Source organism: Lampetra planeri, chromosome 81 (assembly GCF_965212315.1).
Source record: "Lampetra planeri chromosome 81, kcLamPlan1.2.h2, whole genome shotgun sequence".
Classification (NCBI taxonomy): Eukaryota; Metazoa; Chordata; class Hyperoartia; order Petromyzontiformes; family Petromyzontidae; genus Lampetra; species Lampetra planeri.
In genome coordinates, this window is record NC_136185.1 from 2,212,937 (window position 1) to 2,240,436 (window position 27,500).

At 52.5% G+C, this 27,500-nt stretch overlaps 2 protein-coding genes across 7 annotated transcripts in view; one reads left to right on the forward strand and one right to left on the reverse strand.

The window, feature by feature from the left end:
• The window catches only part of LOC144738299 (uncharacterized), a 3,592-nt gene extending 528 nt beyond the window's left edge, over positions 1 to 3,064 (reverse strand). Inside the window, exons 1-3 of the mRNA XM_078621305.1 lie at positions 2,182 to 3,064; positions 1,106 to 1,265; positions 5 to 401 (exon numbers count right to left, since the gene is read on the reverse strand). Of these exons, the coding sequence (XP_078477431.1) occupies positions 5 to 401; positions 1,106 to 1,265; positions 2,182 to 2,266 (642 nt within the window). The 5' untranslated portion in view covers positions 2,267 to 3,064. The remainder of the gene's footprint in view (positions 1 to 4; positions 402 to 1,105; positions 1,266 to 2,181) is intronic.
• A 4,094-nt stretch (positions 3,065 to 7,158) lies between these two features.
• LOC144738318 (CTP synthase 1-like) overlaps positions 7,159 to 27,500 on the forward strand; it is a 68,528-nt gene continuing 48,186 nt past the window's right edge. Inside the window, exons 1-2 of one of the 6 annotated variants that reach the window (XM_078621329.1) lie at positions 7,159 to 7,279; positions 21,026 to 21,203. In XM_078621329.1, the coding sequence (XP_078477455.1) occupies positions 21,038 to 21,203 (166 nt within the window). In that variant the 5' untranslated portion in view covers positions 7,159 to 7,279; positions 21,026 to 21,037. Of the gene's footprint in view, positions 7,280 to 7,328; positions 7,600 to 7,687; positions 7,758 to 21,025; positions 21,204 to 25,671; positions 25,768 to 27,500 lie in introns of those variants that run through there. The other 5 variants (XM_078621332.1, XM_078621333.1, XM_078621330.1 and 2 more) reach the window with 5 other exon arrangements.

The following is a 27,500-nucleotide window of genomic DNA, read 5'->3' on the forward strand; positions in this document are numbered from 1 at the left end:
TCGCGACGGCCGTCGAGGGAGCGGCGGTCGCGGGTGACGGCTGCTCCTGCGGTTGTGGTTGTTGTGGTTGTGGTTGTGTTCCAACGCCACCACCGCCACGGCCACAACCACCACGGCCACCACAACCACCACCACCACAACCGCCACAACTAGCAGCGGGGAGCAAGGCGTTGTTGGAGGAGTGGATGGGCGGCACTGCTAGACGTGGCTGGTGGTGGTGGTTGTTGTTGCTGTTGTTGCTGTTGTTGTTGTGGTGGTTGTGGTGGTTGTTGAGGGGGAGGGGAGGGGCCACCGGCGAGACCGCCCAATCGGAGGAGGGCGGCCCGCTGGCCACTGATTGGCTGTCGCTGAGGCAGAGGCTGATGGTGGTCGACGCAAACGACTCTCGCGAGAAGAGAGACCTGGGGAGGGGGGAGGGGGAGGGGGGTGTGGGGAGGGGGGGAGAGGAGGTTCAACTCTGTGGGTCTCTGTGGGTCTCTGTGTGTCTCTGTGGGTCTCTGTGTGTCTCTGTGGGTCTCTGTATGTCTCTGTGTGTCTCTGTGTGTCTCTGTGAGTCTCTGTGTGTCTCTGTGAGTCTCTGTGAGTCTCTGTGTGTCTCTGTGTGTCTCTGTGGGTCTCTGTGGGGCTCTGTGTGTCTCTGTGGGTCTCTGTGTGTCTCTGTGGGTCTCTGTGTGTCTCTGTGGGTCTCTGTGGGTCTCTGTGTGTCTCTGTGGGTCTCTGTGTGTCTCTGTGAGTCTCTGTGGGTCTCTGTGAGTCTCTGTGTGTCTCTGTGGGTCTCTGTGTGTCTCTGTGAGTCTCTGTGTGTCTCTGTGGGTCTCTGTGGGTCTCTGTGTGTCTCTGTGGGTCTCTGTGTGTCTCTGTGGGTCTCTGTGGGTCTGTGTGGATCTCTGTGAGTCTCTGTGAATATCTGTGTGTCTCTGTGTGTCTCTGTGTGTGTATCTGTGTGGGTCTCTGTGTGTATCTCTGTGTGTGTCTGTGAGTCTCTGTGTGTCTCTGTGTGTCTCTATGGGTCTCTCTGTGTCTCTCTGTGTGTCTCTCTGTGTGTCTCTGTGTCTATCTGGGGGTTGTTGTTGTTGTTGATGTTGTGGTTGATGTTGTTGTCTACCTGGCGTCCGTGTGCCTGGTGAGTGACGCGGCAGGAAGCAGCAGCTGCCCCCCCGGTGCATTCTGGGAGACTTCCTGCAGGCCGCGCGGGGCGAGCGGCAGCCTCTGATTGGTCGGTCGGCTCGAGATCCCAGTGCATTGTGGGCCGAAGGTGAAGGGAGCTGAAGAGGGGGGGGAGGGGAGGGAGGGCTCACGGGGTCACTCACCAAGTCACTCACCAAGTCACTCACTCACCAACTCACCCATTCACTCACTCACCAAGTCACTCACCCACCCACCCACTCACCCACCCACCCACCCACTCACCCACCCACCCACCCACCCACTCACCCACCCACCCACCCACTCACCCACCCACCCACTCACTCACCCACCCACCCACCCACCCACCCACTCACTCACCCACCCACCCACTCACTCACCCACTCACTCACCCACTCACCCACCCACCCACTCACTCACTCACCCACCCACCCACTCACCCACTCACTCACCCACTCACTCACCCACTCACTCACTCACCCACTCACCCACTCACTCACTCACTCACCCACCCACCCACTCACCCACCCACTCACCCACTAACCCACCCACTCACCACTACTCACCACCACTCACCACCACTCACCACTACTCACCCACCCACCCACTCACCCACTCACCCACTCACTCACTCACCCACCCACCCACTCACCCACCCACCCACCCACCCACCCACTCACCCACTCACTCACCCACTCACCCACCCACTCATCCACCCACTCACCCACCCACCCACCCACCCACTCACCACTACTCACCACCACTCACCACCACTCACCCACCCACCCACTCACCACCACTCACCACCAGTCACCACCACTCATTCACTCACTCACCCACCCACCACTCACTCACTCACTCACCCACTCACCCACCCACCCACCCACTCACTCACCCACCCAACCACTCACCCACTCACCACTACTCACCACTCCTCACCACCACTCACCCACTCACCCACCCACCCACCCACTCACCCCCACCCACCCACTCACCACCACTCACCACCACTCACCACCACTCACCACTCCTCACCTCTGCTTGCAGGCTGTCTGTGCCGGGTGAGGGGAGGCAGGTCGAGGGGAGGGGCTCTGGGGGGAGATCTCCAGCCTGGAAACATCCTGGAGACACACAGAGACACATAGAGACACACAGAGACACACAGAGACACACAGAGACTCACAGAGACTCACAGAGACACACAGAGACTCACATAGACATATAGAGACACACAGAGACACACAGAGACCCACAGAGACACACAGAGACACACAGAGACCCACAGAGACACATAGAGACACACAGAGACACACAGAAACCCACAGAGACACACAGAGACACACAGAGACACACAGAGACCCACAGAGACACATAGAGACACATAGAGACACATAGAGACACACAGAGACACATAGAGACACATAGAGACACACAGAGACACATAGAGACACACAGAGACACATAGAGACACATAGAGACACATAGAGACTCATAGAGACACACAGAGACACACAGAGACACACAGAGACCCACAGAGACACATAGAGACACACAGAGACACATAGAGACACACAGATACACACAGAGACACATAGAGACACACAGAGACACACAGAGACACATAGAGACCCACAGAGACACACAGAGACACACAGAGACCCACAGAGACTCACAGAGATACACAGAGACACACAGAGACACATAGAGACACATAGAGACTCATAGAGACCACCACTCACCACTCACCACTCACCTCACCACTCACCACTCACTCACCACTCACCACTCACTCACTCACTCACCACTCACCCCTCACCACTCACTCACCACTCACTCACCACTCACTCACTCACCACTCACTCACCACTCACCACACCACTCACCACACCACTCACCTCACCACTCACCACACTCACCACTCACCTCACCCCTCACCACTCACCACTCACCACACCACTCACCACTCACTCACCACTCACTCACTTCACCACTCACCCCTCACCACTCACCCCTCACCACTCACTCACCACTCACCACTCACCTCACCACTCACTCACTCACCACTCACCCCTCACCACTCACCCCTCACCACTCACCCACCACTCACCACTCACCTCACCACTCACTCACTCACCACTCACCCCTCACCACTCACCCCTCACCACTCACTCACCACTCACCACTCACCTCACCACTCACTCACTCACCACTCACCCCTCACCACTCACCCCTCACCACTCACCACTCAATCACCACTCACCTCACCACACTCACCACTCACTCACTCACTCACCCCTCACCTCACCACTCATCCCACCACTCACCCCTCACCTCTCTGTCGCGCGCCGCCGTCTCCATGACGACCGCCGTCAACAAATCCACGTGACCGAGGAATCGAATCGACTCCTCGAATCGATAACATTGAAAGCAAAAACTCGCGATTCCGATTCCGATTCCTAGCGCAGCCACCAACTTTTGCACCGAATCCCATTGGGTTCAAGCGTTAGCCACGGAATCGATTCCGAGGATGTTATCGATTGGAGTGGGGATAATCAGAATCGATTCTCGCGCTGAATTCACTCACCCACCCACTCAGTCACTCACTCACCTACTCACTCACTCACTCAGTCACTCACTGACTCACCCCACTCACTCAGTCACCCACCCACTCACTCACCCACTCAGTCACTCACCTCGCCCACTCACTCACTCACCCACTCACTCACTTACTCACCCACTCAGTCACTCACCCACTCAGTCACTCACTCGCCCACTCACTCACTCACCCACTCAGTCACTCACTCGCCCACTCACTCACTCACCCACTCACTCACTTACTCACCCACTAAGTCACCCACTCACTCAGTCACTCACTCACTCACCCACTCACTCACTCACCCACTTACCCACTCAGTCACCCACTCACTCAGTCACTCACTCACTCACTCACCCACTCACTCACCCACTCACTCACTCACCCACTTACTCACCCACTCAGTCACCCACTCACTCAGTCACTCACTCACTCACTCACCCACTCACTCACCCACTCACTCACTCACCCACTTACTCACCCACTCAGTCACCCACTCACTCAGTCACTCACTCACTTACTCACCCACTCAGTCACCCACTCACTCACCCACTTACTCACCCACTCACTCAGTCACTCACTCACTCACCCACTCACTCACCCACTCACTCACTCACCCACTTACTCACCCACTCAGTCACCCACTCACTCAGTCACTCACTCACTCACCCACTCACTCACCCACTCACTCACTCACCCACTTACTCACCCACTCAGTCACCCACTCACTCACTCACTCACCCACTCACTCACCCACTCACTCACTCACTCACCCACTTACTCACCCACTCAGTCACCCACTCACTCAGTCACTCACTCACTTACTCACCCACTCAGTCACCCACTCACTCAGTCACTCACCCACTTACTCACCCACTCACTCAGTCACTCACCCACTCACTCACCCACTCACTCACTCACCCACTTACTCACCCACTCAGTCACCCACTCACTCAGTCACTCACTCACCCACTCACTCACCCACTCACTCACTCACCCACTTACTCACCCACTCAGTCACCCACTCACTCACTCACCCACTCACTCACCCACTCACTCACTCACCCACTTACTCACCCACTCAGTCACCCACTCACTCAGTCACTCACTCACTTACTCACCCACTCAGTCACCCACTCAGTCACCCACTCACTCAGTCACTCACCCACTCACTCACCCACTCAGTCACTCACTCACTGGTGATGTACAGTGTCAATGTGTCACGTGGTGATGTACAGTGTCAATGTACCACGTGGTGATGTACAGTGTCAATGTACCACGTGGTGATGTACAGTGTCAAGGTGTCACGTGGTGGTGTACAGTGTCAATGTGTCACGTGGTGATGTACAGTGCCAGGGTGTCACGTGGTGATGTACAGTGTCAATGTATCACGTGGTGATGTACAGTGTCAATGTACCACGTGGTGGTGTACAGTGTCAATGTGTCACGTGGTGATGTACAGTGTCAAGGTGTCACGTGGTGGTGTACAGTGTCAATGTGTCACGTGGTGATGTACAGTGTCAATGTACCACGTGGTGATGTACAGTGCCAGGGTGTCACGTGGTGATGTACAGTGTCAATGTACCACGTGGTGGTGTACAGTGTCAATGTATCACGTGGTGGTGTACAGTGTCAATGTATCACGTGGTGATGTACAGTGTCAATGTACCACGTGGTGGTGTACAGTGTCAATGTACCACGTGGTGATGTACAGTGTCAATGTACCACGTGGTGATGGACAGTGTCAATGTATCACGTGGTGATGTACAGTGTCAATGTACCACGTGGTGGTGTACAGTGTCAAGGTGTCACGTGGTGGTGTACAGTGTCAATGTATCACGTGGTGGTGTACAGTGTGAAGGTGTCACGTGGTGTATTCTATGGTTCTTTCGGTAAAGTAACGAAGATGGAATAAAATAATAAAATAAATTATTCGAGATATTTTTCATTTCTTCCCACGTGACTTTAGCTAAAGAACCAAAGCGTGACATTTAAATTATTAAAATTAAAAACTTAATTTAATTTAAAAACTCACGACGTTTCTCTCGCGACACAAGCGGTCGTCATTATTTATTATTATTTGTACCACGTGACTTTCGAGACAGAACCAAAGCGTGACATTTTAATTATTAAAATAAAAAAATAAATTTAAATAAAAAACTCACGATGTTTCGATCGCTACACAAGCGGTCGTCATTATTTATTAATATTTGTACCACGTGACTTTAGCGACATAACCAAAGAGTAACATTTTAATTATTAAAATAAAAAAATAAATTTAAATAAAAAACTCACGATGTTTCGATCGCTACACAAGCGGTCGTCATTATTTATTATTATTTGTACCACGTGACTTGAGCGACAGAACCAAAGCGTGACATTTTAATTATTAAAATAAAAAAATAAATTTAAATAAAAAACTCACGATGTTTTGATCGCTACGCAAGCGGTCGTCATTATTTATTATTATTTGTACCACGTGACTTGAGCGACATAACCAAAGCGTAACATTTAAATTATTAAAATTTTAAAATAAATTTAATTAAAAAACTCACAATGTTTCGATCGCTACACAAGCGGTCGTCATTATTTATTATTATTTGTACCACGTGACTTGAGCGACATAACCAAAGCGTAACATTTTAATTATTAAAATAAAAAAATTAATTTAAATTAAAAAAAACGTCACTCCGCTACAGAGAGAACCCACGGCTCTCACAGGGCAATCAACAGATACATGGTGGCCCTAAGCCCCTCCCACTAGAGCTAAGCCCCTCCCCCTAGCGCTAAGCCCCTCTCCCTAGCGCCAAGCCCCTCCCCCTAGAGCTAAGCCCCTCCCCGAATCCCCCCTCACACACAGGAAGTGACGTTTACACCCCTACCCCCTCACCCCCCCCCTCACCCCTCCCCTACTCACCCATCACCCACAGGAAGTGACGTTTACACCCCCACCCCCTCACCCCCCTCACCCCTCCCCCACTCACCCCTCACCCGCAGGAAGTGACGTTGCCCCCCCTCCCCCCATCCCTCACCTACAGGAAGTGACGTACAAACTACCACCCCCTAAACTCCACCGTCACCCCTCCCTCCATCCCTTACCCCTCTCACCCCTCCCCCACAGGAAGTGACGTTTTCACCCCCACCCCCTCACCCCCCCTCACCCCTCCCCCCCTCATCTACAGGAAGTGACGTTCTCCGCCCACCCCCTCACCCCCCTCACCCCTCCCGCACTCACCCTTCACCCACAGGAAGTGACGTTACAACCCCCCCACCCCCCTCACCCCTCCCCCACTCACCCTTTACCCACAGGAAGTGACGTCACCCCCTTACCCCTCCCCCATCCCTCATCCACAGGAAGTGACGTTCTCACCCCCACCCACTCACCCCTCCCCCACTCACCCCTCACCCACAGGAAGTGACGTCCCACCCTCCCCCTCCCCCACAGGAAGTGACGTCAGGGCAGCCTTGGCGCGCTCCACGCGGCTCCGTTAGAAAGTGCGACGCGGAGTTCTCCTCAGAAGCGGCTCCACCACCACACAGGTACTAATAGTACTGGTACTATTACTACTGATACTATTACATAGATACTACTATTACATAGATACTATTACATAGATACTACTAATACTCATAGACACACACATAGATACTACAGCTAGCTAGCTAGATACTATAGCGGAGTTCTCCTCAGAAGCGGCTCCACCACCACTACACAGGTACTAATAGTACTGGTACTATTACATAGATACTATTACATAGATACTATTACATAGATACTAATTCTACTACATAGATACTACAGCTAGCTAGCTAGGTACTATAGCGGAGTTCTCCTCAGAAGCGGCTCCACCACCACACAGGTACTAATAGTACTGGTACTATTACATAGATACTATTACATAGATACTATTACATAGATACTACTACATAGATACTAATACTACTACATAGATACTACAGCTAGCTAGCTAGATACTACAGCGGAGTTCACCTCAGAAGCGGCACAACTACCACACAGGTACTAATAGTACTGGTACTATTACTACTGATACTATTACATAGATACTATTACATAGATACTATTACTACTACTCACTACCACTCACACACAGACACACACACAGATACACACACACCTACCACTCACACACACACAGATACACACACACCTACCACTCACACACACACAGACACACACACACCTACCACTCACACACACACAGATACACACACACAGATACACACACACAGATACACACACACAGATACACACACACAGATACACACACACAGATACACACACACAGATACACACACACAGATACACACACACAGATACACACACACAGATACACACACACAGATACACACACACAGATACACACACACAGATACACACACACAGATACACACACACAGATACACACACACAGATACACACACACAGATACACACACACAGATACACACACACAGATACACACACACAGATACACACACACAGATACACACACACAGATACACACACACAGATACACACACACAGATACACACACACAGATACACACACACAGATACACACACACAGATACACACACACAGATACACACACACAGATACCACACACACAGATACACACACACAGATACACACACACAGATACACACACACAGATACACACACACAGATACACACACACAGATACACACACACAGATACACACACACAGATACACACACACAGATACACACAGATACACACACAGATACACACACACAGATACACACACACAGATACACACACACAGATACACACACACAGATACACCACAGATACATACACACAGATACACACACACAGATACACACACACAGATACACACACACAGATACACACACACAGATACACACACACAGATACACACACACAGATACACACACACAGATACACACACACAGATACACACACACAGATACACACACACAGATACACACACACAGATACACACACACAGATACACACACACAGATACACACACACAGATACACACACACAGATACACACACACAGATACACACACACAGATACACACACACACAGATACACACACACAGATACACACACACAGATACACACAGATACACACACAGATACACACACACAGATACACACACACAGATACACACACACAGATACACACACACAGATACACACAGATACATACAGATACACACAGATACACACACACAGATACACACAGATACACACACACCTACCACTCACACACACACAGATACACACACACCTACCACTCACACACACACAGATACACACACACCTACCACTCACGCACACACAGACACACACACACACCTACCACTCACACACACACAGATACACACAGATACACACACACAGATACACACACACAGATACACACACACAGATACACACACACAGATACACACAGATACACACACACAGATACACACACACAGATACACACACACAGATACACAGACACACACACACAGACACACACACACAGATACACACACACAGATACACACACACAGATACACACACACAGATACACACACACAGACACACACACACAGATACACACACAGATACACACAGATACACACACACAGATAGACACACACAGATAGACACACACAGATACACACACACAGATACACACACACAGATACACACACACAGAAGTTACCGAAAGAACCATCGAATATTTTGTCAAAGTGAGAGGCTTTTTAAAAATCCTTTATATTAAGTTCACTTGCTTGCTTGCGTGCTTGCTTGCTTAGGACCGTGCAAATCTTTCGGTCGTTGTTTAACCCACTTCCCGTGATCCAATGGAGCTGAGATTTTGCACACAGACTCGTTGTGCGTGACAATTGATTTTCGTGAAAATTTTCAACATTTTAGGACAAAAAATTTAAATATTTAATTACCAATTGCTTAATGGTGGCAGGCAATCATCTGACCCATAGGTGGCAGCCATCTCAAGCCAGAGGACGAGAGGACTCTAGCCGCCACGCATTTAAAGGATTTAGAGTGAAACACTTTGTTTTGACGGGTTATCATTTTTTACTTTTTAATTCACTTTATTTTTATTATTTTAAACTCGTTATATGTTTTAGATCTGCGTGAAGTTACCGAAAGAACCATCAAATATTTTGTGAAAGTGAGACTTTTTTTTTTTAAATCCTTTATATCAAGTTCACTTGCTTGCTTGCTTAGGACCGTGCAAATCTTTCGGTCGTTTTTTAATCCACTTCCCGTGATCCAATCGAGCTGACATTTCGCACACAGACTCGTTGTGCGTGACAATGGATTTTCGTGAAAAAAAATTTCCAAAATTTTACACTTCTTAGGACAAAATTTTTTAATATTGAATTACCAATTGCTTAATGGTGGCAGGCAATCATCTGACCCATAGGTGGCAGCCATCTCAAGCCAGAGGACGAGAGGACTCTAGCCGCCACGCATTTAAAGGATTTATAGTGAAACACTTTGTTTTGACGGGTTATCATTTTTATTTCGATATATTGGGGAGGAGGAGGAGGGGGGGGGACATTTTGAACATCTTTGAATATTTGTGGTGCGATATTCCACCCTAATATTGACAGCCCTGATCGGATCAATCGCTTTTGCGCCGTTATCATATTGGACGAGATTTAAAAGAACATCAAAGGGACATTGAATTCTCTCCCTCAAACACATCCGTCAGCAGTGACCGACCAGACCACGCTTGCCAACAAGGACACTGAATTGATTTCGATGGCGTTGAAGTCTCAACGCAGAGCCAATGACTACTGGCCCAGGCTAGTGAAGAGAATCGATGGAGATGGATTGAAATGATTCCATTCGCTGGTAGCTTTGTGATCAATTCCAAACGGATACAGGAAACCAGCTTTTGGTCTTTTTAAATCTTTTATATTAAGTTCACTTGCTTGCTTGCGTGCTCAAGTGGTGAACTTTTATTTTTACTTTTTTAATTCACTTTATTTTTATTCTTTTAAACTCGTTATATGTTTTAGATCTGCGTGAAGTTACCGAAAGAACCATCGAATATTTTGTCAAAGTGAGAGACTTTTTTAAAAAAAAATCCTTTATATTAAGTTCACTTGCTTGCTTGCGTGCTCAAGTGGTGAACTTTTATTTTTACTTTTTTAATTCACTTTATTTTTATTCTTTTAAACTCGTTATATGTTTTAGATCTGCGTGAAGTTACCGAAAGAACCATCGAATATTTTGTCAAAGTGAGAGACTTTTTTTTAAAAAATCCTTTATATTAAGTTCACTTGCTTGCTTACGACCGTGCAAATCTTTCGGTCGTGTTTTAACCCACTTCCCGTGATCCAATCGAGCTGACGTCTTGCACACAGACTCGTTGTGCGTGACAATTCATTTTCGTGAAAAATTTTTTCTAAAATTTTACACTTTTTATGGAAAAATAATTAAATATGTAATTACCAATTGCTTAATGGTGGCAGACAATCATCTGACCCATAGGTGGCAGCCATCTCAAGCCAGAGGACGAGAGGACTCTAGCCGCCACGCATATAAAGGATTTAGAGTGAAACACTTTGTTTTTACGGGTTAATTTTTACGAATGTAATCGATGCGATGTTGAACATTCCGTTTTGAATCACGGATGTTGTTGTAGATCTTTACTAGCTCTATTTGATGATTTAAGGAATGTTATTGGGGAGAAGTAACTTCCTGTTTTAGTGCTGGTGAGTGAGTGGGTGTGTAGGTGAGTGAGTGGTGAGTGGGTGAGTGAGTGACTGAGTGAGTGAGTGGGTGTGTAGGTGAGTGAGTGGTGAGTGAGTGGGTGTGTAGGTGAGTGAGTGGTGAGTGAGTGGGTGTGTAGGTGAGTGAGTGGTGAGTGAGTGGGTGTGTAGGTGAGTGACTGAGTGAGTGAGTGGGTGTGTAGGTGAGTGAGTGGTGAGTGAGTGGGTGTGTAGGTGAGTGAGTGGTGAGTGAGTGGGTGTGTAGGTGAGTGACTGAGTGAGTGAGTGGGTGTGTAGGTGAGTGAATGGTGAGTGAGTGGGTGTGTAGGTGAGTGACTGAGTGAGTGAGTGGGTGTGTAGGTGAGTGACTGAGTGAGTGAGTGGGTGTGTAGGTGAGTGAGTGGTGAGTGAGTGGGTGTGTAGGTGAGTGACTGAGTGAGTGAGTGGGTGTGTAGGTGAGTGAGTGGTGAGTGAGTGGGTGTGTAGGTGAGTGAGTGGTGAGTGAGTGGGTGTGTAGGTGAGTGAGTGGTGAGTGGGTGAGTGAGTGACTGAGTGAGTGAGTGGGTGTGTAGGTGAGTGAGTGGTGAGTGAGTGGGTGTGTAGGTGAGTGAGTGGTGAGTGAGTGGGTGTGTAGGTGAGTGACTGAGTGAGTGAGTGGGTGTGTAGGTGAGTGAGTGGTGAGGTAGTGGTGGCTGAGTGAGTGAGTGGGTGTGTAGGTGAGTGAGTGGTGAGTGGGTGAGTGAGTGAGTGGGTGTGTAGGTGAGTGAGTGGTGAGTGAGTGGGTGTGTAGGTGAGTGAGTGGTGAGGTAGTGGTGGCTGAGTGAGTGAGTGAGTGGGTGTGTAGGTGAGTGAGTGGTGAGGTGGTGGTGAGTGAGTGACTGGGTGAGTGACTGAGTCAGTGGGTGAGTGAGTGACTCAGTGGGTGAGTGAGTGACTGATTTAGTGACTGAGTGAGTGTGTAGGTGAGTGAGTGGTGAGGTAGTGGTGGGTGAGTGAGTGAGTGAGTGGGTGTGTAGGTGAGTGACTGAGTGAGTGAGTGGGTGAGTGAGTGACTGAGTCAGTGGGTGAGTGAGTGACTGAGTGGGTGAGTGAGTGACTGATTTAGTGACTGAGTGAGTGTGTAGGTGAGTGAGTCGTGAGGTAGTGGTGGGTGAGTGAGTGGGTGTGTAGGTGAGTGAGTGGTGAGTGAGTGGGTGTGTAGGTGAGTGACTGAGTCAGTGGGTGAGTGAGTGACTGAGTGGGTGAGTGAGTGACTGATTTAGTGACTGAGTGAGTGTGTAGGTGAGTGAGTGGTGAGGTAGTGGTGAGTGAGTGACTGAGTGAGTGAGTCAGTGAGTGACTGGGTGAGTGACTGAGTCAGTGGGTGAGTGAGTGACTGAGTCAGTGGGTGAGTGACTGAGTGAGTGACTGGGTGAGTGACTGAGTGAGTGTGTAGGTGAGGTAGTGGTGAGTGACTGGGTGAGTGAGTGGGTGAGTGGGTGGTGAGGTAGTGGTGAGTGAGTGACTGGGTGAGTGAGTGGGTGTGTAGGTGAGTGGGTGGTGAGGTAGTGGTGAGGTAGTGGTGGGTGAGTGACTGAGTGAGTGGGTGAGTGAGTGACTGGGTGAGTGAGTGACTGAGTGAGTGGGTGGGTGTGTAGGTGAGTGACTGAGTGAGTGAGTGGGTGTGTAGGTGAGTGAGTGGTGAGTGAGTGGGTGTGTAGGTGAGTGACTGAGTGAGTGAGTGGGTGTGTAGGTGAGTGAGTGGTGAGTGAGTGGGTGTGTAGGTGAGTGAGTGGTGAGTGAGTGGGTGTGTAGGTGAGTGAGTGGTGAGTGGGTGAGTGAGTGACTGAGTGAGTGAGTGGGTGTGTAGGTGAGTGAGTGGTGAGTGAGTGGGTGTGTAGGTGAGTGAGTGGTGAGTGAGTGGGTGTGTAGGTGAGTGACTGAGTGAGTGAGTGGGTGTGTAGGTGAGTGAGTGGTGAGTGAGTGGGTGTGTAGGTGAGTGACTGAGTGAGTGAGTGGGTGTGTAGGTGAGTGAGTGGTGAGTGAGTGGGTGTGTAGGTGAGTGAGTGGTGAGTGAGTGGGGTGTGTAGGTGAGTGAGTGGTGAGTGAGTGGGTGTGTAGGTGAGTGAGTGGTGAGGTAGTGGTGGGGGAGTGACTTAGTGAGTGAGTGGGTGTGTAGGTGAGTGAGTGGTGAGGTAGTGGTGGGTGAGTGAGTGGGTGTGTAGGTGAGTGAGTGGTGAGTGAGTGGGTGTGTAGGTGAGTGAGTGGTGAGGTAGTGGTGGCTGAGTGAGTGAGTGGGTGTGTAGGTAGGTGAGTGAGTGGGTGTGTAGGTGAGTGACTGACTGAGTGAGTGGGTGTGTAGGTGAGTGAGTGGTGAGGTAGTGGTGGCTGAGTGAGTGAGTGGGTGTGTAGGTAGGTGAGTGAGTGGTGAGGTGGTGGTGGGTGAGTGAGTGAGTGGGTGTGTAGGTGAGTGAGTGGTGAGTGAGTGGGTGTGTAGGTGAGTGACTGAGTCAGTGGGTGAGTGAGTGACTCAGTGGGTGAGTGAGTGACTGATTTAGTGACTGAGTGAGTGTGTAGGTGAGTGAGTGGTGAGGTAGTGGTGGGTGAGTGAGTGAGTGGGTGTGTAGGTGAGTGACTGAGTGAGTGAGTGGGTGAGTGAGTGACTGAGTCAGTGGGTGAGTGAGTGACTGAGTGGGTGAGTGGGTGTGTAGGTGAGTGACTGAGTGAGTGAGTGGGTGTGTAGGTGAGTGAATGGTGAGTGAGTGGGTGTGTAGGTGAGTGACTGAGTGAGTGAGTGGGTGTGTAGGTGAGTGACTGAGTGAGTGAGTGGGTGTGTAGGTGAGGGAGTGGTGAGTGAGTGGGTGTGTAGGTGAGTGACTGAGTGAGTGAGTGGGTGTGTAGGTGAGTGAGTGGTGAGTGAGTGGGTGTGTAGGTGAGTGAGTGGTGAGTGAGTGGGTGTGTAGGTGAGTGAGTGGTGAGTGAGTGGGTGTGTAGGTGAGTGAGTGGTGAGGTAGTGGTGGGTGAGTGAGTGGGTGTGTAGGTGAGTGAGTGGTGAGTGAGTGGGTGTGTAGGTGAGTGACTGAGTGAGTGAGTGGGTGTGTAGGTGAGTGAGTGGTGAGGTAGTGGTGGCTGAGTGAGTGAGTGGGTGTGTAGGTGAGTGAGTGGTGAGTGAGTGGGTGTGTAGGTGAGTGAGTGGTGAGGTGGTGGTGGGTGAGTGAGTGAGTGGGTGTGTAGGTGAGTGAGTGGTGAGTGAGTGGGTGTGTAGGTGAGTGACTGAGTCAGTGGGTGAGTGAGTGACTCAGTGGGTGAGTGAGTGACTGATTTAGTGACTGAGTGAGTGTGTAGGTGAGTGAGTGGTGAGGTAGTGGTGGGTGAGTGAGTGAGTGGGTGTGTAGGTGAGTGACTGAGTGAGTGAGTGGGTGAGTGAGTGACTGAGTCAGTGGGTGAGTGAGTGACTGAGTGGGTGAGTGAGTGACTGATTTAGTGACTGAGTGAGTGTGTAGGTGAGTGAGTCGTGAGGTAGTGGTGGGTGAGTGAGTGAGTGGGTGTGTAGGTGAGTGAGTGGTGAGGTAGTGGTGAGTGAGTGACTGAGTGAGTGAGTCGGTGAGTGACTGAGTCAGTGGGTGAGTGAGTGACTGAGTCAGTGGGTGAGTGACTGAGTGAGTGACTGGGTGAGTGACTGAGTGAGTGTGTAGGTGAGGTAGTGGTGAGTGACTGGGTGAGTGAGTGGGTGAGTGAGTGGTGAGGTAGTGGTGAGTGAGTGACTGGGTGAGTGAGTGGGTGTGTAGGTGAGTGAGTGGTGAGGTAGTGGTGAGTGAGTGACTGAGTGAGTGAGTCGGTGAGTGACTGAGTCAGTGGGTGAGTGAGTGACTGAGTCAGTGGGTGAGTGACTGAGTGAGTGGGTGGGTGTGCAGGTGAGTGACTGAGTGAGTGAGTGAGTGACTGGGTGAGTGAGTCACTGAGTCAGTGCGTGAGTGAGTGACCGAGTGGGTGAGTGAGTGACTGATTTAGTGACTGAGTGAGTGTGTAGGTGAGTGAGTGGTGAGGTAGTGGTGAGTGAGTGACTGAGTGAGTGAGTCAGTGAGTGACTGGGTGAGTGACTGAGTCAGTGGGTGAGTGAGTGACTGAGTCAGTGGGTGAGTGACTGAGTGAGTGACTGGGTGAGTGACTGAGTGAGTGTGTAGGTGAGGTAGTGGTGAGTGACTGGGTGAGTGAGTGGGTGAGTGAGTGGTGAGGTAGTGGTGAGTGAGTGACTGGGTGAGTGAGTGGGTGTGTAGGTGAGTGAGTGGTGAGGTAGTGGTGGGTGAGTGACTGAGTGAGTGGGTGAGTGAGTGACTGGGTTAGTGAGTGACTGAGTGAGTGAGTGACTGAGTGAGTGGGTGGGTGTGCAGGTGAGTGACTGAGTGAGTGAGTGAGTGACTGGGTGAGTGAGTCACTGAGTCAGTGCGTGAGTGAGTGACTGAGTGGGTGAGTGAGTGACTGATTTAGTGACTGAGTGAGTGTGTAGGTGAGTGAGTGGTGAGTGAGTGACTGAGTGAGTGAGTCAGTGAGTGACTGGGTGAGTGACTGAGTCAGTGGGTGAGTGAGTGACTGAGTCAGTGGGTGAGTGACTGAGTGAGTGACTGAGTGAGTGACTGGGTGAGTGACTGAGTGAGTGTGTAGGTGAGGTAGTGGTGAGTGAGTGGGTGAGTGAGTGGTGAGGTAGTGGTGAGTGAGTGACTGGGTGAGTGAGTGGGTGACTGAGTGAGTGACTGGGTGACTGAGTGACTGATGTAGTGATTGAGTGGATGTGTAGGTGAGTGACTGGTGAATGAGTGACTGGGTGAGTGAGTGACTGAGTGAGTTAGTGACTGAGTCAGTGGGTGAGTGAGTGACTGAGTGAGTGACTGAGTGAGTGACTGAGTGAGTGTGTAGGTGAGTGACTGAGTGAGTGAGTAACTGAGTGAGTGACTGAGTGTCTGTGTAGGTGAGTGAGTGACTGTGTAGGTGAGTGAGCGACTGTGTAGGTGAGTGAGTGGGTGGGTGGGTGAGTGAGTGAGTGAGTGGGTGAGTGGGTGGGTGAGTGGGTGGGTGAGTGAGTGGGTGGGTGAGTGAGTGAGTGGGTGGGTGAGTGGGTGGGTGAGTGAGTGAGTAGGTGAGTGGGTGGGTGGGTGAGTGGGTGAGTGAGTGAGTGAGTGGGTGGGTGAGTGAGTGAGTGGGTGAGTGAGTGGGTGGGTGACTGGGTGGTTGAGTGGGTGAGTGAGTGGGTGAGTGACTGAGTGAGTGAGTGACTGTGTAGGTGAGTGAGTGACTGTGTAGGTGAGTGAGTGACTGTGTAGGTGAGTGAGTGGGTGGGTGGGTGGGTGAGTGAGTGAGTAGGTGAGTGGGTGGGTGAGTGAGTGAGTGAGTGGGTGAGTGGGTGGGTGGGTGAGTGAGTGGGTGGGTGAGTGAGTGGGTGAGTAGGTGAGTGGGTGGGTGGGTGAGTGAGTGAGTTGGTGGGTGAGTGGGTGGGTGGGTGAGTGGGTGGGTGGGTGAGTGGGTGGGTGGGTGAGTGAGTGGGTGAGTGGGTGGGTGGGTGAGTGAGTGAGTGGGTGGGTGGGTGAGTGAGTGAGTGGGTGAGTGGGTGGGTGAGTGGGTGGGTGGGTGAGTGAGTGGGTGGGTGAGTGAGTGAGTGGGTGGGTGAGTGAGTGGGTGAGTGAGTGAGTAGGTGAGTCGGTGGGTGGGTGAGTGGGTGAGTGAGTGAGTGAGTGGGTGGGTGAGTGAGTGAGTGAGTGGGTGAGTGAGTGGGTGGGTGAGTGAGTGAGTGGGTGGGTGAGTGGGTGGGTGAGTGAGTGAGTAGGTGAGTCGGTGGGTGGGTGAGTGGGTGAGTGAGTGAGTGAGTGGGTGGGTGAGTGACTGAGTGAGTGAGTGACTGTGTAGGTGAGTGAGTGACTGTGTAGGTGAGTGAGTGGGTGGGTGGGTGGGTGAGTGAGTGAGTAGGTGAGTGGGTGGGTGAGTGAGTGAGTGGGTGAGTGGGTGGGTGGGTGAGTGAGTGGGTGGGTGAGTGAGTGGGTGAGTAGGTGAGTGGGTGGGTGGGTGAGTGAGTGAGTGGGTGGGTGGGTGAGTGGGTTGGTGGGTGAGTGGGTGGGTGAGTGAGTGGGTGAGTAGGTGAGTGGGTGGGTGGGTGAGTGGGTGGGTGGGTGAGTGGGTGGGTGGGTGAGTGGGTGGGTGGGTGAGTATGTAGGTGAGTGAGTGAATGAGTCGTAGAAATGAGAATAATTATAATAATGTAAATCGCTGTGATAGCTGCAGACTCATTGCACCTTGAAGCGTGTTACCAAGTCGCACACAACACACGCGTTGCAACTCCTGACTGCTCCATCACGGCATTTATTACATAACTACACACACAGACACACACACAGACACACAAACAGACACACACACAGACACACAGACACACACACAGACACACACACAGACACACACACAGACACACACACACAGACACACACACACAGACACACACAGACACACACACAGACACACACACAGACACACACACACAGACACACACACAGACACACACACAGACACACACACAGACACACACACAGACACACACACAGACACACACACAGACACACACAGACACACACAGAGACACACACACAGACACACACAGAGACACACACACCCACACACAGACACACACACAGACACACAGCCACACACATACAGAGACAGACACACACACAGAGGCACACACACACACACAGACACACACAGACACACACAGACACACACAGAGACACACAGACACACACAGAGACACACAGACACACACACAGACACAGCCACACACACACAGAGACACACACACACAGACACACACAGACACACACACACACAGAGACACACACAGAGACACACACAGAGACACACACAGAGACACACACAGAGACACACACACACACACAGAGACACACACACACAGAGAAACACACACACAGACACACACACACACAGAGACACACACACACACACAGACACACACACCCACACACACACAGAGACACACATAGAGACACACACACCCACACACAGACACACACACAGACACACAGCCACACACACACAGAGACACACACACACTGACACACACAGACACACAGAGAGACACACACAGAGACACACACAGAGACACACACACCCACACACCCGCCTCGCATCTCGAATCGTGATGGGGTTCAATGATGATGATGATGATGACGTTGATGACCTCGTCATCCAGCCACACGATTTAAGACCGGGAGGCGTTGTGGGGGCTTCACTGGGCGGGCAAATCGACAGGAGAAGCCATTTCACCCGAGTGAGTGGGTGAGTGAGTGGGTGAGTGAGTGAGTGGGTGAGTGAGTGGGTGAGTGTGTGGGTGGGTGAGTGAGTGGGTGGGTGAGTGGGTGGGTGAGTGGGTGAGTGGGTGGGTGAGTGGGTGAGTGGGTGAGTGGGTGGGTGAGTGGGTGAGTGCGTGAATGAGTGGGTGAGTGGGTGGGTGAGTGAGTGAGTGGGTGGGTGGGTGAGTGGGTGAGTGGGTGGGTGAGTGGGTGAGTGAGTGAGTGGGTGGGTGAGTGGGTGAGTGGGTGAGTGGGTGAGTGGGTGGGTGAGTGGGTTGGTGAGTGGGTGAGTGGGTGGGTGGGTGAGTGAGTGGGTGAGTGGGTGAGTGAGTGAGTGGGTGAGTGGGTGAGTGGGTGGGTGAGTGAGTGGGTGAGTGGGTGAGTGAGTGAGTGGGTGAGTGGGTGAGTGGGTGGGTGAGTGGGTGGGTGAGTGAGTGAGTGAGTGAGTGGGTGAGTGAGTGAGTGGGTGAGTGGGTGGGTGAGTGGGTGAGTGGGTGGGTAAGTGAGTGAGTGGGTGAGTGGGTGAGTGGGTGAGTGAGTGGGTGAGTGGGTGAGTGAGTGGGTGAGTGGGTGAGTGGGTGAGTGAGTGAGTGAGTGGGTGAGTGAGTGAGTGGGTGAGTGGGTGGGTGGGTGAGTGAGTGAGTGGGTGAGTGAGTGAGTGGGTGAGTGAGTGGGTGAGTCGGTGGGTGGGTGAGTGAGTGAGTGGGTGAGTGGGTGAGTGGGTGGGTGAGTGAGTGGGTGAGTGGGTGAGTGAGTGGGTGGGTGAGTGGGTGAGTGAGTGGGTGAGTGGGTGGGTGAGTGAGTGGGTGAGTGACTGGGTGAGTGACTGGGTGAGTGAGTGTGCAGGTGAGTGAGTGGTGAGGTGGTGGTGAGTGAGTGACTGAGTGAGTGACTGAGTGAGTGACTGAGTGAGTGACTGAGTGAGTGTGTAGGTGAGTGTGTAGGTGAGGTAGTGGTGAGTGAGTGAGTGTGTAGGTGAGTGAGTGGTGAGGTGGTGGTGAGGTAGTGGTGAGTGAGTGACTGAGTGAGTGTGTAGGTGAGTGAGTGACTGAGTGAGTGTGTAGGTGAGTGAGTGACTGAGTGAGTGTGTAGGTGAGTGAGTGACTGAGTGAGTGTGTCGGTGAGTGAGTGACTGAGTGAGTGTGTAGGTGAGTGAGTGACTGAGTGAGTGTGTAGGTGAGTGAGTGACTGAGTGAGTGTGTAGGTGAGTGAGTGACTGAGTGTGTGTGTAAGTGAGTGAGTGACTGAGTGAGTGTGTAGGTGAGTGAGTGACTGAGTGAGTGTGTAGGTGAGTGAGTGACTGAGTGAGTGTGTAGGTGAGTGAGTGACTGAGTGAGTGTGTAGGTGAGTGAGTGACTGAGTGAGTGTGTAGGTGAGTGAGTGACTGAGTGAGTGTGTAGGTGAGTGAGTGACTGAGTGAGTGTGTAGGTGAGTGAGTGACTGAGTGAGTGTGTAGGTGAGTGAGTGACTGAGTGAGTGTGTAGGTGAGTGAGTGACTGAGTGAGTGTGTAGGTGAGTGAGTGACTGAGTGAGTGTGTAGGTGAGTGAGTGACTGAGTGAGTGTGTAGGTGAGTGAGTGAGTCATAGAAATGAGAATAATTCTAATAATGTCAATCGCTGTGATAGCTGCAGACTCAGCGCACCTTGAAGCGTGTTACCAAGTGGCACACAACACACACGTTGCAACTCCTGACTGCTCCATCACGGCATTTATTACATAACTACACACACACACAGACACACACACAGACACACACACAGACACACACACAGACACAGACACACACACAGACACACAGACACACACACAGACACTCACCCACTCCCTCACTCACTCTCCCACCCACTCACTCACTCCCTCACTCGCTCACCCACTCACCCACTCACTCACTCACTCCCTCACTCACCCACTCTCTCAACCACCCACTCACTCACCCAGTCCCTCACCCATTCTCTTACCCACCCACCCACTCACCCACCCACCCACTCACTCACCCACCCACTCACCCTCCCACCCCCCCACTCACCCACCCACTCACCCACCCATCCACCCACCCACCCACTCACTCACCCACCCCCCCCCACCCACCCACTCACCCACCCACTCACCCATTGACTCACTCATCCACCCACCCACCCCCCCCCACCCACTCACCTACCCCCTCTCTCACCCCCCCACCCCCAAAACTTTGTCCACAGAAGCAGCTCACCATGAAGTACATCCTGGTGACCGGCGGGGTGATCTCTGGAATCGGCAAGGGCATCATCGCCAGCTCAGTGGGAACCATTCTCAAGGCCTGTGGACTCAGAGTCACGGCCATCAAGATCGACCCCTACATCAACATTGATGCGGGCACATTCTCTCCTTATGAACACGGTGAGTGAGTGGGTGGGTGAGTGGGTGAGTGGGTGAGTAGATGAGTTGGTGGGTGAGTGAGTGGGTGAGTGGGTGGGTGGGTGAGTGGGTGAGTGGGTGAGTGGATGAGTTGGTGGGTGAGTGAGTGGGTGGGTGAGTGAGTGGGTGGGTGAGTGGGTGAGTGGGTGGGTGAGTGGGTGGGTGGGTGGGTGAGTGGGTGGGTGGGTGGGTGGGTGGGTGAGTGGGTGAGTGGGTGGGTGGGTGGGTGAGTGGGTGGGTGGGTGAGTGGGTGAGTGGGTGGGTGAGTGGGTGAGTGGGTGGGTGGGTGGGTGGGTGAGTGGGTGGGTGGGTGAGTAGGTGAGTGGGTGGGTGAGTGGGCGAGTGAGTGGGCGAGTGAGTGAGCGGGTGGGTGGGTGAGTGGGCGGGTGAGTGGGTGAGTGGGTGGGTGGATGGGTGAGTGGGTGGGTGAGTGGGTGGGTGGGTGAGTGGGTGGGTGGGTGGGTGAGTGGGGGGGTGGGTGAGTGGGTGAGTGAGTGGGTGGGTGGGTGGGCGGGTGGGCGGGTGGGCGGGTGGGCGGGTGGGCGGGTGGGCGGGTGGGTGGGCGAGTGGGTGGGCGAGTGGGTGAGCGGGCGGGGTGAGCGGGCGAGTGAGCGGGCGAGTGGGTGAGCGGGCGGGTGGGTGAGCGGGTGGGTGAGTGAGCGAGTGGGTGAGTGGGTGGGTGGGTGGGTGAGTGGGTGGGTGGGTGGATGGGTGAGTGGGTGGGTGAGTGGGTGGGTGGGTGAGTGGGTGGGTGGGTGAGTGGGTGGGTGGGTGGGTGAGTGGGTGGGTGGGTGAGTGGGTGGGCGAGTGGGTGGGTGGGCGAGTGGGTGGGTGAGTAGATGAGTGGGTGGGTGAGTAGGTGAGTGGGTGGGTGAGTAGGTGAGTGGGTGGGTGAGTGGGCGGGTGAGTGGGCGAGTGAGTGGGCGAGTGAGTGAGCGGGTGGGTGGGTGAGTGGGTGGGTGAGTGAGTGAGTGAGTGAGTGGGTGAGTGGGTGGGTGGGTGGATGGGTGAGTGGGTGGGTGAGTGGGTGGGTGGGTGGGTGGGTGGGTGAGTGGGTGGGTGGGTGAGTGGGTGGGTGGGTGAGTGGGTGAGTGGGTGAGTGGGTGAGTGAGTGAGTGAGTGAGTGGGTGGGTGAGTGAGTGAGTGGGCGAGTGGGTGAGTGGGTGTGTCTGTGTGTGTGTCTGTGTGTGTCTGTGTCTGTGTGTGTCTGTGTGTGTGTGTGTGTCTGTGTGTGTGTCTGTGTGTGTCTGTGTGTGTCTGTGTGTGTCTGTGTGTGCCTGTGTGTGTCTGTGTGTGTCTGTGTGTGTCTGTGTGTGTCTGTGTGTCTGTGTCTGTCTGTGTCTGTGTGTGTGTGTGTCTCGGCTTTTTGTTGTTTCTGGAGGAGCCCCGAGGGTGAAGATTCAATCTCCTGGCTCCGCCAATTGGCCTTTGGCCAGGAGACGTCACAGACGCCTGTCCCCGCGGGGCCTCCGGCACAAGCTTATGAGTTACATATTCAAGTTTAAGTCGTGGTTTAGTGGGAAGTTATTGAAGGTGGAGGAGTTACCAGCCCCTCGCACCCGTCCAGAGCCCCCGTTTAGCCGATGTGATGGTCACAGACGCCATGAGGGGAGAGGCCAATGGGCATTGAGTTGTTTTTGCCGCACAGACTGCCCTGCGTGACATCTCAGCAACAGTCTGGGCCACTGGACGGGTTCCGCAGGACTGGAGGAAGGATGCCCTGGTGGTCCCCCTCTTTAAGAAGGGGGACCGCACCGACTGTAACAACTACAGGGGCATCTCACTCCTCAGTGTGAGGCCGGGAAAGGTCCTGGCAAGGATTATTCAACATCGCCTTGCTAGGCACGCTGAGGAGAGGCTTGCGGAGCCCCAAAAAGATTCCATATTTTCTGTCCGTCTGCTGCAGCAGAGGTGTAGGGAATTCCAACAAGACCTACATCTCTGCTTTATTGACCTGGTCAAGGCCTATGATACCATCAGTAGGCCTGGGCTCTGGGTTGTTCTTCGTGCTTTCGAAGTCCCTGACCCTCTGCTCACGATCATTAAGGACCTTCATGATGGTGAGCGGGCCCCGGGTAAAACTACGTGGCCGGGAGTCGGAGCCTTTCCCTGTACACCTTGGGGTGCGACAGGGATGTCCTCTGGCTCCCACATTATTTAACATCTATTTTGACCGCGTAGTTCGTGAAGCCTTCAATAGCTGTACCGGGGGAATTTCCATTTGGTACAGATACAATGGGAGAGCTGATCGACGCCCGGGTGCGATCAAGGGATGGCTCCCTATTGGTCAACCACGTTACGTGTGCCGATGATTTGGTAATTGCTGCTCATTCAGAAGAGGAGTTGGAGACGCTGCTGCTGAGACTGGAGCGTGCCACTAAGAGGTGGGGCCTTACCATCAGCCCCACCAAAACTAAGCACCTGCCTGGGTATTTTGTACCATCGGGCACTCCGCCCCCACAACTCCCAATCGGTGATGGGGCAGTTGTGGAGAGAGTGGAGAGTTTCCCATTATACCTGGGCAGTGTGCTCATGACCGGCTCCGGTTTATCAGCAGAGGTCTCGCTCCGAATCAGTCGAGCGGCAATATCTTTTCATCGGTTGCGTAACGCTGTGTGGGTGTGTCTGTGTGGGTGTCTCTGTGGGCGTCTCTGTGGGTGTCTGTGTCTGTGGGTGTGTCTGTGCGTGTCTGTGTGGGTGTCTGTAGGTCTCTGTGGGTGTCTGTGGGTGTCTCTGTGGGTGTCTGTGGGTGTGTCTGTGCGTGTCTGTGTGGGTGTCTGTAGGTCTCTGTGGGTGTCGGTGTGTCTCTCTGTGGGTGCCTCTGTGGGTGTCTCTGTGGGTGTCTGTGGGTGTGTCTGTGCGTGTCTGTGTGGGTGTCTGTAGGTCTCTGTGGGTGTCGGTGTGTCTCTCTGTGGGTGTCTCTGTGGGTGTCTGTGTCTGTGTCTGTGCATGTCTGTGTGGGTGTCTGTAGGTCTCTGTGGGTGTCGGTGTGTCTCTCTGTGGGTGTCTCTGTGGGTGTCTGTGGGTGTGTCTGTGCATGTCTGTGTGGGTGTCTGTAGGTCTCTGTGGGTGTCGGTGTGTCTCTCTGTGGGTGCCTCTGTGGGTGTCTGTGTCTGTGCGTGTCGGTGTGGGTGTCTGTAGGTCTCTGTGGGTGTCGGTGTGTCTCTCTGTGGGTGTCTCTGTGGGTGTCTGTGTCTGTGTCTGTGCATGTCTGTGTGGGTGTCTGTAGGTCTCTGTGGGTGTCGGTGTGTCTCTCTGTGGGTGTCTCTGTGGGTGTCTGTGTCTGTGCATGTCTGTGTGGGTGTCTGTAGGTCTCTGTGGGTGTCGGTGTGTCTCTCTGTGGGTGCCTCTGTGGGTGTCCCTATGTGTCTGGGTGGGTGTCTGCCTGGGTATTTTGTACCATCAGACACTCCACCCCCACAACTCCCAATCGGTGATGGGGCAGTAGTGGAGAGAGTGGAGAGTGTACCATACCTGGGCAGTGTGCTAATGACCGGCTCCAGTTTAGCAGCAGAGGTCTCACTCCGAATCAGTCGAGCGGCAATATCTTTTCATCGGTTGCGTGACGCTGTGTGGGTGTGTCTGTGTGGGTGTCTCTGTGGGTGTCTGTGTCTGTGTCTGTGCATGTCTGTGTGGGTGTCTGTAGGTCTCTGTGGGTGTCGGTGTGTCTCTCTGTGGGTGTCTGTATCTGTGCATGTCTGTGTGGGTGTCTGTAGGTCTCTGTGGGTGTCGGTGTGTCTCTCTGTGGGTGTCTGTGTCTGTGTCTGTGCATGTCTGCGTGGGTGTCTGTAGGTCTCTGTGGGTGTCGGTGTGTCTCTCTGTGGGTGCCTCTGTGGGTGTCTCTATGTGTCTGGGTGGGTGTCTGTAGGTCTCTGTGGGTGTCGGTGTGTCTCTCTGTGGGTGTCTCTGTGGGTGTCTGTGTCTGTGGGTGTGTCTGTGCGTGTCTGTGTGGGTGTCTGTTGGTCTCTGTGGGTGTCCGTGTGTCTCTCTGTGGGTGCCTCTGTGGGTGCCTCTGTGGGTGTCTGTGTCAGTGGGTGTGTCTGTGTGGGTGTCTGTAGGTCTCTGGGTGTCGGTGTGTCTCTCTGTGGGTGCCTCTGTGGGTGTCTCTATGTGTCTGGGTGGGCGTCTGCCTGGGTGTTTTGTACCATCGGACACTCCACCCCCACAACTCCCAATCGGTGATGGGGCAGTAGTGGAGAGAGTGGAGAGTTTCCCAAACCTGGGCAGTGTGCTCATGACCGGCTCCGGTTTAACGGCAGAGGTCTCACTCCGAATCAGTCGAGCGGCAATATCTTTTCATCGGTTGCGTGACGCTGTGTGGAAGCTACCTGGTCTGTCGCTCCGCGCGAAGCTTCAGGTTTTTCTCGGCCACGGTCATTCCCTCCCTTCAACGCTTGCGAAACGTTGACCCCCCCCCTATAGGAAAATCTTCGCCGGTTAGAAACATTGAGGCTGGCCTGCCTACGATCCATCCTGGGTTTAACCTGCAGGCTGGATCGTGTGAGGAGCTCACAAATCCTTGAAAGATCTGGGCAAAGTCCCATCGGTGAGCTCCTCCGGCAGACAAGGCTGCTAAGTCGAGCGGCATTATCTTTTCATCGGTTGCGTGACGCTGTGTGGGAGCTGCCTGGTCTGTCGCTCCGCACGAAGCTTCAGGTCTTCTCGGCCACGGTCATTCCCTCCCTTCTCTACGCTTGCGAAACGTGGACCCCCCTAATGTGTGTATCACTGTGTGTGTGTGTGTGTCACTGTGTGTGTGTGTGTCACTGTGTGTGTGTCACTATCTGTGTGTGTGTGTCACTGTGTGTGTGTGACTGTGTGTGTCACTGTGTGTGTGTGTGTCACTGTGTGTGTGTGTGTCACTGTGTGTGTGTGTGTGTGTCACTGTGTGTGTGTCACTATCTGTGTGTGTGTGTCACTGTGTGTGTGTGACTGTGTGTGTCACTGTGTGTGTGTGTGTCACTGTGTGTGTGTGTATCACTGTGTGTGTGTATCACTGTGTGTGTGTGTGTCATGCTTCTCCTCACGGAGAAGCACAAAATACTTGCAAGATGGGTCGAACACTACAGCGCGGTCCTCAACCGGCCATCATGCATAAATGAGGAAGCAATTGCGAGACTGCCTCAAGTTGAAATAAACCAGTCCCTGGCTGTTCTACCATCCATTGAGGAAACCAGCAAAGCCATAACACTCCTCTCGTCAGGCAGAGCTCCAGGGTCCGATGCCATTCCAGCAGAAATCTACAAGGCTGGAGGGCCTCGCTTAGTTGAGAAACTGACCGACTTCTTCCAGTCTCTGTGGGAATTAGAAGCTGTTCCCAAGGAGTTCAAGGACACTACTATAATCAATCTATATAAAAGGAAAGGCAATCGGCAGGACTGCGACAACCATAGAGGCATCTCCATACTATCAGTCGCTGGCAAAATCTTGGCAAGAATCCTTCTGAACCGCCTAATTGTCCACCTAGACCAGGGTCTGCTACCTGAGAGTCAGTGTGGTTTCAGAAAAGACCGCGGAACCACTGACATGGTATTTACTGCCCGGCAGTTACAGGAGAAATGCCAAGAACAAAATGTTGATCTATATATGGCTTTCGTTGATCTAACAAAAGCATTCGACACAGTCAGCCGGGAGGGCCTATGGAAAATCATGGCCAAGTTTGGGTGTCCAGACAAGTTCATTGGCATTGTGCGCAAACTCCATGATGGCATGATGGCCAGCGTCAGAGACCAGCAAGAACTCTCTGGTCCGTTCCCAATCACAAACGGGGTGAAGCAAGGCTGCGTTTTAGCGCCAACGCTCTTCAGCATGGTGTTTTCTGCCATGCTGCAAGACTCATTCCAGAACCACAACACTGGGATTAACTTCATCTACCGTTTTGACGGTGGGCTATTCAATCTGCGGAGGATGCAAGCCAAAACTCGAGTGGAGGAAATCACTGTTCGAGAACTTTTGTTTGCTGATGACTGTGCTCTGGCTGCTGACTCAAATAAACATCTACAGGACAGTATGGACCACCTCTCCTCAGCCTGCAACAACTTCGGCCTAACAATCAGCACAAAGAAGACTGAAGTCCTATACCAACCTGCTCCTGGGAAACCCTACACTGAGCCAACCATCTTTGTGAATGGGCAAAAGCTTTCAGCCGTTGACAAGTTTACTTACCTTGGTAGTACACTATCTCGCGCTGTGCACATAGATGATGAAGTTAACATCAGGATTGTTAAGGCCAGTGCAGCCTTTGGACGTCTACGTGACTCGGTATGGGAAAGGACTGGC